This window comes from Leptidea sinapis, chromosome 1 (genome assembly GCF_905404315.1).
Source record: "Leptidea sinapis chromosome 1, ilLepSina1.1, whole genome shotgun sequence".
Taxonomy (NCBI): Eukaryota; Metazoa; Arthropoda; class Insecta; order Lepidoptera; family Pieridae; genus Leptidea; species Leptidea sinapis.
Genome location: NC_066265.1, coordinates 11642787 through 11657588, shown reverse-complemented (window position 1 = coordinate 11657588; position 14802 = coordinate 11642787). Strand labels below are relative to the sequence as shown.

Below are 14802 nucleotides of genomic sequence, written 5' to 3'. Positions count from 1 at the left end.
AAAGGTTATCAATACAGTAAGACCTTAAGACCTTAAGGTCTTACTGTATTGATAACCTTTTTTACTTGGCTTGGCTTGGCTTAAGCCCGACCAGTCCATATGGAGTATTACTCTCTTTCTGGTTCCGTGTACCACAATATTTGCTCAAACATTTCACCGCGTGCAACCAGCTTTGCTGATCAAATTTTTGGCGTCAACCCAGTGGTCAATTACGCTAGATATCTTAGCTTTGATTGGTCTCTTAATGGTTTGTCTGCAACTGCGTTTATCACGGTGTGATTAATAATTTCCACTATTTGGGTGCGTGGTTTTGGCAGACCGGCAACGCTCGCGTTTCTTTAGTTTGTGAGCTGATTTATTTATTTATTTATAGGATAACCAGATAACATAATAATGATGATCTCTAACCATCAGATGACCCGCATACTCTGTTGTCCTCCAGCTCTATTAAAAATTGAAGTACTTAGTTTCTCACAAGCTTTCAAAAGAAGCAATTTCAAGCACTCGAATTTCAGTTATGCATTACAATGAAGTAGTTCACAGTAAAAGAAATTAAAATTCAAAAGGCCGGCTCAAACACTACTCAGGGAATATTTAAAATTATATAGGATGTATTTTAGTATCCAAGATCTTCTATTTAGAATGAATGAAATTACATTTATTATATGTAATTATATATACATCGTATGGAAATAAAGTCGAGCTCTCACTGTCCCAGGAGCAAACAAAGCAATATTTTAAATTTAAAACGCAGCACTTGAAATCCAAAATAAATTAATTGATTGATCATGAATTTGGTAAGATTGAAATTTCGTAGAAAAAAAAATCGTTCATAAAATTTTGTTTTCAAAATTATATTTGTGTATTAATCCTAGAACTGAGAATTATTACTTTAAAAACATAACAAATTGTTTAGATTTACAAGAGCGACATCTCAAGTGAATTTCCTAATATGCAAATAATGGGGTTGAGCAGGTTATCAACTGTAAAGTAGATCCTGTAGATTAAGCCACAACCTGATAGTTGAACAAAGGATACAAGATTTTATGACGATACGTCACTCGAACGGTTAGTTGGAAGAGCACTCGCACGGAACGCGAGAGGACGTCGGTTCGAGTCACGCATCGTTTATAAAATCTTGTTTTCCAAAAGTTGTTAATCTGATAGCTGGATGATACAATTCACAAGTTACTTAGTTTTCACTTCAATCGGCAGTCCCCAAAGCCTTTTTTTTACATCCCTTTTACGCTCTTACTCTGTAAGATAATTTTAATTTTTCTACTAGCTGACCCAGCATACGTTGTATTGCCGATATTAAAATCGCAATACAAAAGTAACTGTTGATCGTAGATGAGTGAAAATTTGAAGTTTTATGTATTTTTGCTGCTCATAATCAAACAAATTTAAAAAAAAATGTCAAAAAAATTAAAAAAAAAATCTTGTGGACCACCCTTAACATTAAGGGGGATGAAAATATATGTTATTCGATTCTCAGACCTACCCAATATGCACTCAAAATTTCATCAGAATCGGTCAAGCTAAACAGCTTGAGGAGAGCTTGGAGGAGTTCAATGTTTGACACCATGACACGAGAATTTTATATATTAGAAGATTACATCACTAGTGCGGTATTTAGTATATTATTGTATTATGCCAATTATATGATTAGCCTTGGTACCTTGTAGCAAATTATATGTACGTAGATGACACACTATAATTTTCTCCGGGTAATACAGTTATTTTATGTGTGTGTTTTTATTAACACAATATGTTTTTCAGCAATATTAAAAAATTTCTAATATATATATATACATTATCTTGAAATTGACTTGTAATTATTTAAAAATCGGAATATAGATTTGATATTATTTATATTTACAATAAATTACGTAATAAAAACGAAAACTATTAGTGAATATATTGCAAAAAAGTCACTTTCCATTTTATGTTACCCTTTACGCTGCAAGATTGATAATTATCAAATTTCCATGCATCAATATCTGCAGGTCGCTTCACTTTAAAAATAAGTGAAGTATCATCAGCAAACAATACAATCATGGCTATCATTAGCACAAACGGTAGATCGTTAATATATATAAGAAACAAGAAAGGACTGAGAATAGAACCCTGCGGAACACTTATTCCCACAGGTTTACCCGAAGACCGTTTGCCATTTACTTCGACTATCTGAACTCTTTCACTTAAATATGATTTTAACAGATTAAGGGCTCTATTTTTTACTCCATAATGCTTTAGTTTTAGGAGTTAAGTTTCATGGTGGACGCAGTCAAATGCTTTGGACAAATCACAAAAAATGCCCAATGCATCCTGTGACTCTTCCCAGGCGTCAAAGATGTGCTCAATGAGTATAGTACCCGCATTAATTGTTGATAAGCCTCTAGTGAAACCAAATTGAGTTTTGTTCAATAATTAACAAAAATGCATTTGTAGCTGCTGAAGCAAAAATTTTACTAAAAACAGGAAGCACTGAAATAGGCCTGAAATTAGGAGGGTCAAAAGAACTGCCCGATTTAAACAAAGGTATAACTTTGCTGCATCATCTATGCATTCGTTAAATATTATTGCTAATTCAGGCGCTATAATGTCAAGTATGTATTTTACAATATTAGTCGAATGGCCCCATAGGTCCTTTGTATTTTTTAGGTTAATTAATTTGAAGATTTTTAGACCTTTGACATACTTAAATTTCAAATCAATGGAAGATACTGGTACGTGTAATTTAAGCATATCATGTGCTGCTTTTGGTGAAGAGTTTAGGTCTTTGGTCGTGATAATTGGGATTTCGGAGAAGTATTTATCAAATTCATTTACAATTTCTATTTCCGAATTTATGACGCGATTATTAATATTTAAACACATAGAGGTGTTACGGCACTTCAATTTACCACTTTCATTGTTAATTACAGTCCAAGTTGCTTTTGCTTTATTATTACTGTGTTTAATTTTATCTACAGTGAAATGTGTCTTCGCTTCATGGCAAACTACTTTAAAGAGCTTGCAGTATTTTTTTACATATATTTTAAATTCTTCACTATTATTCATAGGTCATATAAGCGTTTACGACTTTTGTGGATACCCATTGTTGTCCAATCATTAAAACAATGTTTGTCGTTTACTGTTACCGTTACTGGAGTAAAAATCCTGTCAAATTTCTCACAGAAGGAATTGAAGACTAGGTTATAGTGAAAATTAGCAGTTTCACCACAGTGTAAAAATTGTATGGTATTTACCGAATTTTTCCTAAGCCTCTGTAGACGGCTACCAGTAACTGGTACGAGTATAATCGTTTTTGGTCTGAGATTGTCCGATCTTGTATTTACTTTTATAAGTTTCCCAAAATGGTCCGATTGAAGATTGTTAATTATAAGTTTACTAGTAATAGTAACATTTGTAAAAATATTATCTAAACAGGTTACTGTTGTAGAAGTGATTCTAGTAGGTTCCCAAAATACATTGAACAAATTAAAACTTTGAAATAGTTTTTTAAGGCTAGTACAATTGACAGAATGTTCAAGCAAGTTACATAAAAATCTCTACACACTATAATTGACTTGCTGGTTTTGCAAAGTTTTGATTAATGATTGCTAATTGAATTCAATTGTATTTTCTATGAGTTGATTTAAATAATAATTTATTTATTATATAAAGATTGGAACATCTAGTCTTAGAAACACAAGAAAATTTTCAATACGTGACGTCACCTCTTCCCACTTGCAGCTGACAGACCGCTATATAAGCGGTAGCAGAACAGTAGGTGACAATTAATTCCTTTGTCGTCGCACTGTGAACATCTCACCGAAACTCTGCCCGTTTTCGTATTGATTGTTTGTCAGAGTAATTATTTAAATTGTGTTGACAGTGAGAGCTGGACATGGTGAAGACGTCCATAAAAGGCGGCGTCGCCCCAGCATCGACAGTCGACACATTTTTGCTGCAACCGTTGACTAGTTAGGACGTTACTCTGCCCGATTTCTATTCGAATATTAGTCATTGTGTTGTTAAAAACCGTTTTTTAAACTAATTTCCTAATTCTTGTTTTAAAAAAAATACATTTTAATCTTATTTCCTAATTCTAGTGTATCTAATAAGCCCGAATACCAAAGAAGACACGCCTCACTACAATATTCACAATGCGAATACATCTAGAACAGAACATGATAGTAATAATGAAACAAACTTCCTCGTTCTGCGGAGCTTTCCGCAAAAACCTCATTATAGTAATGTCTCGAATTCCCTAGACGTTCTTAATGAAAATAACTCTACATGCCACTCCCAGATCTCTAAATGGTCCAATAACTCGGCCCCATTTCCTGCCGTATAATACACCAATCAACGTGGCTCTTTAGTCATTTATGCTGTGACAATTTTCCTTGAATGACACTCTTGTCTAAGTTATGTTTTCACTTAGGAGAGTATAAACAATTTGTTTTTTTTTTCTTTTAAAGTGATAACGCTCACTTATGGGATTAATTATACAAATTGATGAATTGATGCGGAACTCGAACCCGCAATCTCTCGCGTTCCGTGCGAGTGCTCTTTCCACTGAGTCAAAACTAAATTGTTGAAATAGGACAAACTGAATATTATTACAATATCACTATAGTGTACCCGTGACATTACAATGTCACTAACACCAGGCCGTTAAATTGTAAGCAATGAACTCGATTGACAATCTACCGTTTAAAAATTATAATATCTATAGTGAAATTGTAATATCACGGCTTTGACAATACACCTGTGAAATATACATTATTTCTAAGATATGACTATATCTTTCATAAATGTAGTTTTTGGGCATGTGTTGTTTATAAATATTTTGACTATGACCCAACCCGTAATCTTGGCTTACCTTAGCCAAATTTAGATGTCAGTAAACACCGTCAATAAATATCATTTAAATAAACACTGTGTTTCTATTCAGGTCGTTAATCTCAGTAAACAATTTTACCTGGGGTATTCATCAGCGCATAACATTTACATATACCTAACCGAAAGCATAAAACAAAACGTTAAAAATCTCGAAATGTTTTCAACGTTCCACCCTCGTTTATTTTACGAGACTATTCCGCAAGTCACTTCTGTTGAATACATCATAGACAATAAACTTGAATATGAATTTTATGGTTGTAAACTGCTTGGATGTTTTTATATAACACCATAATGTTGTCTTTGTTTTATTGTTGTAGTTAACTTAATCTTTGTACAATTTCAACCATATTATGAAGGTACACAAATGTAAATAATTCGTATTTTTTGACATTTATTAAAAATGTTCGAGGTGATATTCAAATTCAAATATTTTTATCATTTATTTTTAATTTGAATTAGCTATACACTTTTCCATAATCTATGTTTTCATAGCCATACGGGTGGCACACAGTACGGTAAACACAAAGACATATTCTAGCTACCATAGACAAGCAAAGGGTGCTAGAGAGAAGTTCATCTCTAATGGAGATACAGCAAGAGAGAAAAGGAAAGCAAATCGATTTAAAATCAATTATTTTTATACAAAATCACTTATTGAACGTCATACTTCAACCCATTCTAAATACTATGCCTCAGACCTGAGAAGAAAGGGCGCAAGAAATTCAGCGGGTTTTTTTTGAAGTTAAAACTTCTTTAGTGGCGTTGAGCACTTTAAACTCGCGCCAGGACATATGACCTTGTTCGAAAATTCGTAAGACCTCCACTCGTGTTTAGCAAGGTATAGTGGGAGTTTGCTTGGGCCTCAGCGTACGTGTTAATAATAATAATAACGATAATATATTTGAAATAAAAACTTCTTTAGTGGCGTTGAGCACTTTTCTTAAGATGGGTATAAAATGATAAACTCGCGTCAGGACACGTGACTTGGTCGAAAATTCATAAGACGAAAGAATTCGTAATTCGTCAATGTGCTTATGAACATACAGAACATTAACAAAAATATATTGAGATGCAACAGTTAAAATGTTCTTTTCAATAAATTTTTCTTTTAATGATTCTTTAGGACCTAGGTTATAAATTGCGGGAATAGCCCTCTTTTGCAGCAGAAAGATGGTATTTATATCGACTGCACTGCTCCATAACAACATACCGTTAGCTAGGAAAGATAGATTTTAAATTCTTCATTCTATAATATAATGAGTATAATAATCTCAACGGTACACGTCTGCTATTTTCAAAAAAATAATAATTTAAGCAATAGAATAACTGTTATAATATATATTATTCTCTTTCATATGTATATTTTTCTCATTCTACTTTTAAATACGCCTGAAAAAGCAATACCCAACTTACGTAAAAAATTTCTTGTGGCATTGACTTTACGCAGCCTTAGAAGTCAGATTTCCAATTCCTTACAGCTTAGCCAGCGTGCGGATTGGTCTCCGTTTCGCTTAAATTAGAAACCGCAGGCGTAGTCGTTAAGTGCGACAACTAGTACTACGCAGATGTGGCGAACTCGAGCCAGTCTCGAACAATGTGTGACATTGACGTGCCACATGTTCTGTTAAACTTTGCTAATAATTGAAACTTAAATGCCGGGTTGCGTAGTAAAACTTTGTAAAAAAATCTACTACAAGAAATAAGAAAGACACTGGGATCATATATCATCAGTAAGTATTATGTATTTTATTAATTTCAAAGCAAAATAACACGAAGCGAATGTTACAAAATTTGAAAGATGCCACGCACACAAGCATCTAAAAGTTGCCGTAATAAAAAAGCTTTTGTTCTTAGGTAGTGCGGTATCTTGTTGGAGCGCAGTGGAGACCAATCCTTAATCTAAGGTATATACAGTATTTCAATTTGGTTTCCAAATCAAACGTACACTACAGCTTAATACGACTATACGACACAAGTGAAAACTTTATGAAAGCGAGGATAGAGGTTAATAATATTATGTAATACAACTACAAATATTATGTAAAACAAGCTATGTCTCGAGCTGTTTAAAGATATTTATTTTCTCATTAAAAACATAATATTGTCACTTACATGAGAACATAATATGATGTAATAATTTATCCGCCGAGCTTTACATGTTTCAGTTCATACATATCTAGGTACTTAGTAAATTCTTCTTCACAAAATTTATAATAGGTTTTTTTTTACAAGTCACTGTAGTATAACAAACTATTTCAGACATGTTCTTTATGAAAACTTTGAAATAATTTAGTCTTATAAATCACATTTAAATGTTTTAAACGGCTTAAATTAAAACTTATAAAATACCGTAGATGTAACATTACAACGATTAACAATTTGTTATGTTTTTAAAGTGATAACCCTCACTTCTGGGATAAATTACACAAATAAAATTTCAACACAATATTTTATGAACGATGCGGGAGTCGAACCCTGAAGAACCTGGGAGTTGAACAAAGCATACAAGATTTTATCATCGATACGTCACTCGAACGGTTGGCTCAGTTGGTAACAGAACTCGCACGGAACGCGCGTAAAGCTTACCAACATGTAAAAATAAAATTTTATTTTCCACTGTATTGTCATCTGTCCTCAATTCATAATGCTTTGTTTCAATTTTAATAATAATGCTGAAATGTTACGGTAAATTATTACTGAATGTATTGCTGATAGATTGCTCGTAATTTATTCAAATAATCATAAATAGTATGGTTTCCTGTGAGAAAAATTCATGTTACTTTTCATTAGTTCAAAACTTCTGCTACCGTGTCTATAACAATTTAAAGTATGATGGAAGTATTTAAATATAATATCTAGTCAAGCTGTTAAAATGGATGTCTAAAATAAAATACCTGCGGTGTGAAGTTCGTCGGTTGCAGAGGATTACAAGATGGCGCGGCGGTGCTTCCATAGTGTTGCTGGTACGATGACGTCAGGATCTTCTTGTGCGCCGACGCATGAGCGCGGTACGCACTCACACTCAACTTCATGGCTTACACTGATACATCACTAGATGAGTTACACTAATTGCTTTTGGACTTGTTCACTGGTATGATCATCATCTGTAACAATTAATATACAATTGTCACTAACTTAAAAAAAGGAGGTTCTCAATTTGTGCGTATTTTTTTATTTGCTATCTCAGAACTCAGTAGCTTACGGCGTTAATCAATTCTTATCAGGTGAACTTTCAATTTAGTCCTACATATTTTTGAAATTTCAAACACACGTCCTGAAGTTGGGAAAACTTATGTTCAACTATATCAATGCATATGTTACCGATTTTAGAATAATATAGTTCTGACTGGTTAAAAATCAGATTTTTATTCAGGTAGAACTAGAATAGACTAGGACCAAACCAGTTTATCTTGAAGTGTACTTATTCATGTTAGGTTCAACTAGTTCAGCCTAGGCTAAACGGGTTTGTCTAAAGGCCGATAGGAGAAACTAGTTCCTAGCATAGGTTCCTAGAATGTACCGTTTTATGCTATCGCCTAAAGGATGAACTAATTTCACAAAGGTAAAACTAGTTTGTCCTAAAAATTTATTTCATTTAATAAATCTTCCAGTATTATATTATGTTATGCTGTTTTAAATATTACCATATTATATACAATGAATGCTGCACATTAATTATTGCAATAAGATTATCAATGAAAATAAATATAATAATAAATTTCAGAAATACTAAGGTACGCGGAGACCATTGAAATTGTATAATTAATTCAATTATTCTTTAGCATTCCTTTTTTGTTTGTAATTTTTCCTATTTGTGTTTCGTCTAATTAATGTTAAGTGGCATTGCCGTGCTAATTGGGCAATAAATAAACAAATCACAATCTGGTCCCAGACAGACGTTTAAATTATCTGTGGTAGAATTTTAAATAAATAAATAAGTTTCTAAACAAAATCTTAAATTTCAAAGTAATAAATGATTAGAAACATTATATTTCTCGCCTTGCAGACACTTGAATGTAAAACTCGCAGTGAAACTCCCACATTGCGACAAGGAAAGTGAAAACACAAAACCGTAAAATAGGCCATGGTAAACAAATAATATTTGTCTGTGACAAATATTACAATATTATCGTCGATATCAATTACTTTATTGACACATCCCTAGCGTATTAAGGTGGCGCCATTAAGTCGAGGAGAAAAAGCCGTTTGACAGGAGGCTTTCAGAAAGTTTTGGATATTAAAATTTGTCTATCAACTATAAGAGTAGCTATAGAAAATAAAGTATCGATCCAAATCTTATTGCGTCTGTGACACTTTTATGGTCGCAGAGTAAAATACTTGAACATTCTCATTTAATGAGCAGTGAGAAAATGTAATGCTGTGTCTAAGCCCTAAGGCTAAACCTTGCTCAATCAATAATTCTTACCTCTTATCTACCTTATTATCTCATAGATAAAATTCTCTTGTCCCGTTGTTTGTTACCAAACTCCTCCGAAACCAATTCGCATGATATTTTGTGTGCATATCGGGTAGGTCTGAGAATCGGCCAATATCTATTATGATAAAGGTAATCATCATATTTTTTTTTTTGACAATTTATTTTATTTTATTTTATTATGATTCAGCATTAAAAATACATACAACTTTAAATTTTTCATCTGTCTACGATCAATATCTATTTTTGTATCGCGATTTTTATATTATTCTGTTCCACAGATCCGCAATAGGGTTGAAAGATGGCAATTGAATACAATAATTGTAGTTAGATAAATTTTATGTACCTACGATATATTTGATATGTATGAGAATCCTTCGTCATCTATTTTTTATACCCCAAAAATTTTAATTATTGATTTATTTTATTACTTTATATGGCAATACAACGCTTGTCTACTCTGTACTGAATCTATTCTGTCTTTTTCATAGGCTTAAGTAGCCTAGCGAACTCTCTAAAAAAAGCCATTTACTTCATTGTATGAAACGAGCAGTCATTGATAGATTGACAGATGACGGCTACAATCTTGTAAAAAACATATATAGCCTAAATCCGCTACGTTTTAAGCAAATGTTCGCTATCAACCTTATCCGGATTATACTTCGTCGCCATAATATTGTCATTACTATCTCAAACTTATGTCAAATCACTGCACGTTTCATACTTAACTAAATTTAAATTTTTACTAAGGCAGCCCCGCCTCTTATTACGTACTATTTACATCCTCTTTGGGCCTAAGCAGTAAGCACCAACAAAAAAAATACATAAAATATGATAATTTACTAGTAGGATCTACCTACTACTATTTTATACATAACTTATTGGTCAAATAAGATATTTCGAAAAAATCAGTGATAAATTGCAATATTACCTATTGAAATTATTTCTCCTGGATATGTTATTATAATCATAGACTTAATATATACTAGCGCATAGAGAAACAAAGCATGCAAGAGGGAAGAACATCTCTAATGGAGGTACAGCAAGAAAGAAAAAAATAAAAGGTTGCAATCCGGCAGTGCCAGCAGGAATTTGGAATGGTTAGGGGATTATTTCGCACGAATTGCTTCATTTATCAGTATAAAAGTACTAGCATTTATATGGTTAAATACAATATTCATTTATTGCGCTATCGAATACTAAAATGACAATTTATATTACATAAAAAAATTAACACTTTAGAACAATTACAATTATTTAACATTAAAAACGTTTATCTCTCATATAAAATCAACTTTCATCCATAATTTCAACGACTGTCTTACGAATTTTCGATCAGGTCACGTGTCCTGACGCGAGTTTAAAATTTAATACTCATTCCAAGAAAAGTGCTCAACGCCGCTAAAGAACTATTCACTTCTAAAAGGGTAAGGAAGGGAATGTATTGTATTGTAACCGACTTTGATTATAAACAGTCGCCCTAACCTCGGAATAACCTCCTTGTATTTTGAATGTAAAACACTAGCTAGCACATACATTGACAAATCAAACTTCGTCACAGATTATCGGGTTGTCTATATGCTAATATATTCTGGATGTGGCGGTCCTCCACAGTGAGGTTTTCAATGAGCTTTCTTCCACGTACTACAATGCTGTGGAATGGGCTTCCTTGCGCGGTGTTTCCGGGACGATACGACATGGGTACCTTCAAAAAAAGCGCCTAACTTAAAGGCCGGCAACGCTCTTGTGATTCCTCTGGTGTTGTAAGAGAATGTGGGCGGCGATGATCACTCAACACCAGGTGACCCGTACGCTCGTTTGTCCTCCTATTCCATAAAAAAAAATCTAAATCTATTATAATATTATTAAGTTTTTCGCACTACTTATCATTGAAATAAAAGTCTGTAAGGATCAACCTTAAAAATAACAATAATCGCTTACTATTTAACAAAATTACGATTTTTTGATTCAATGTGCAAAGTAAATAACAACACCCGACACTTTGACATCTATCAGTAAAGGTTAAATCAGACGACACCCTAATCTCCATTGACCTCAGCGGTTCAATAATAAATTATTCACACCTCTTGAAAACTCCATACAAGGTTATATTATTATTTATAAAGATAATGGAGTATTATCGAATCTTAGTACAAATTATATATACAGGGCGTCCCAAAGTTATGGGACATGAAGGGAAAGTACCTTAAATATCGCAGATAGGGTATTTTACTGAAAGAAGACTTTATGTTATTTTTAATAGTTAGTAATTCTGCATTCAAAGATTTTCTAAAAATTACTAAGCAATCACGCACACTAATACTAAATGACATACAAATGGCGAGTGTAAGATGTATCTTGTCACGCACACTACAGTTATAAACCCGGCCTGTTTTCTAGCAGCTATGAGGCTCTATCTAGACGTATAAAATGTCTTGTTAATTTATCTAGTCTCATCATTTCAATTCCACTCAATAAGGTGTATCGAATACTCAAAGAAAGATAGATAAGTCTGTGTGTCAGGATAAAAGACTAGCACTTACTACCATCTATATAAATTGTCCTATTTGTGTTCAAATCGGGAAGATTTGTATGAGACGACTTTTCCTCCTCTAGAATAAAAACGACAATCAATAATGTTACCTATTTTCACTACATAAATTTGTGTTCAAATCCGTGAAGTAACGCTAGATAGCTGATAAGAAAAATTGGAGTTGGATTTCAACTAAATCTTTGGTATTCCGATCTTCCAATTCTACCTAGGGTAGCCATAAATTTTGTTACAACTAAAAATGTATTGTTATTGATGAAATATGATCTTAGTAAAACTTATTTGTTTAATTGAAGTTTTGGAATTCAAATAAAATACATATAATAAAATAGCATTTTATTTCTTACAAAATTTTTATAACAAAAAACGAATTTAATATGTTGTTCATATATGTATATAGTAGTATTTAAGTTTAAAAAAAATACTCAAGGTTAGTTTCTTTGTATAGTTTTTTTTTAATTATTAATTTTTATGAATTTGTCAATAATATTTCATAACATTATTTGTTATGTTTTAAAAGTGATAACCCTCACTTCTAGGATTAATACACAAATAAAAGAGAATTGAACAAAGCATACCAGATTTTATGACGATACGTCACTCGAACGGTTAGCTCAGTTTGCAGAGCACTGGCACGGAATGCCAGAGGTTTGGGGTTCGAGTCCCACACCGTTTATAAAATTTTGTTTTCAAATTTTATTTGTGTATTAATCCTTGAAGTGAGGGTTGTCACTTTGAAAATATAATAAATTGTTTAGATATACAAGAGCGACATCTCAAGTCAACTTCCTATTGTGCAAATATTGGGGTTGAGCAGATTATCAACTGTAAAGTAGGATCTACTTTACAGATTTTCGTAGATGAAGCCAAAACCTGAGAGTTGATCAAAGCATATAAGATTTTATGACTATACGTCACACGAACGGTTAGCTCAGTTGGCAGAGCACTGGTACGAAACGCCAGAAGTGGGGGTTCGAGTCCCGCATTGTTCATAAAATTTGTTTTCAAATTTTATTTGTGTATCAAAAATAATTTCGTAAAATATGCGCCTTGTTGTTATAGTGAAATTGTTTTACAGCAGAACTGTCGAACCGTGCGTCCATAAATTCTCTCATAGAAAATATGTCTATACAAAACAAATATTGGAAATAAAAAGTCTTGCCGTAAATACTGAAACAAAGAAAAAAAAATGTTCTTTTGCAAAAAACATTTATTACTTTTACAGTGTGTTAGTTAAATACATACGTAAAACAATTTAAAATATAAAAAGCTTATTTGAAATGGTCTTCATTGGCTACAATACAGTCCTTTAAAAGTTGAGGACAGTTATCAATAGAAACACGAACTCTTTCCGTGGGAAAAATCTTCACTGCCCATCGTACGGATTGTTTTAGGGACTCCAAATTATTATGACGCTTAGGGCACGCCGTACTCGCTAAAACTGACTATAAATCATAATCCGGCTTAAGATCGGAACTAGACGACGGCCAGTCTTCAGCTCTGATGAAGTCCGAAACGTTCGTTTCCAACAAAGACTGCGTAGACTGAGCTTTATGACCCGACGCCGAGTGTTGCTAGAAGGACCATTCATGGTTATTGAACATGGTGTTGTTAGGGGCTTCTCTACCTTCTCATGAATTGTATTTTAATACACTTGTACAGATTTTTTGAAACATTTTTCACATAAGTATGGCTCAGAAACTCCTTAATAGCTAATAATACAAGTGGCACACTAACGGGCTTACAAATAAACTTGATATAAAGTTTTAACTAAGCGTAAACAAAGAATATGCAAAATGTTTACAATATCGTTGACAACACTGTCAATACAATGACAATTCTGAAGTTTTCCGAATGACAAGATTGAAAGTTCTTAAGCTTTATTGTCGTTGGATTCCTCATGAACTGACAACGGAGCAGAAGCGGGCTTGCGTGGAATGGTGTCCACAGATGCTAATGAAGTACAATCATGGACATTCTAATGGTATTTCTGACATTGTCACAGGAGATGAAAGGAAAAATTTAGACACATACGAAAAATACTGTACTCTTTTTATATAATTGTCAAAATTGTAATAACTATATATAAGTTGCGTCTATACTTGAAAATTTTATTTTCTTTAACATGTACGGGACTCATTGTCGATATTAATTTTACCTATATCATGTATGTATATATATATCATTTAAACAAGTGTTAGTCTATTCATAAAAAAAAATCCGTGGCCAGATAAACTACGATCAAAATCAGCAGAATACAAAGGTATAAAGGTAAATAACCGTTAATTCAGGGGGTACAATAATGGTAAAATGTAAAAAATTGCCGCTTAAGAGGATAAGATTGTTACGATAACCTCAATTTAAATGTAAAAGATACCGTCCCACCGAAATACCTTTTACATTTTCACCTTCAACATTTAATATGAAAAAGCGGAGATGAGATACTAATTACATGCGAGGAAATTAGATGAAAGGAAGCATACTTTGATAATCGAGATGTGTTTAAATTTGTTATCTAAGTTAAGTTTAATGTCATAATAATAAGCGTTGTTATTATTCATAAAAGGCATAAAAGGTATTTATTTTCTCAAAGTTGATTCATTTAGAATTCTTTTTGATGTCATTTCTAATACTACTACCGTTTCGGAAACAAATGGCGATCTGAGAGAGAAGCCGATCTGGACGATACCAACAATTCTGAGCGGCACTACAATTGCGCTCGTCACCTTGAGACATAACATATAAAACCTAAAGCTATTTCATATAAAAATGAGGGACAAAACATTGTATTACAGAATATTGAAAGTAGCGAGATTGCTTAAGTTATTTTTTTCAAGTTTAGTGATTTATTGTCTAGAAGATAGAGCTTACAAGATTTTACAGATCTTAACGGTTGTTATAAGAAATGTAACAATTATATCTACAT

The 14802-nt window shown here is 32.8% G+C and overlaps 2 protein-coding genes across 2 annotated transcripts in view; both read right to left on the bottom strand.

The window, feature by feature from the left end:
* The window catches only part of LOC126967144 (aldo-keto reductase AKR2E4-like), a 347892-nt gene that overhangs the window by 122512 nt on the left and 210578 nt on the right, over window positions 1–14802 (bottom strand). The window lies entirely within an intron of this gene.
* LOC126966438 (cyclic nucleotide-gated cation channel alpha-3) overlaps window positions 1–14802 on the bottom strand; it is a 315362-nt gene that overhangs the window by 163217 nt on the left and 137343 nt on the right. The window contains exon 2 of the mRNA XM_050810481.1: window positions 7785–7994. Within this exon, the coding sequence (XP_050666438.1) occupies window positions 7785–7922 (138 nt within the window). The 5' untranslated portion in view covers window positions 7923–7994. The remainder of the gene's footprint in view (window positions 1–7784; window positions 7995–14802) is intronic.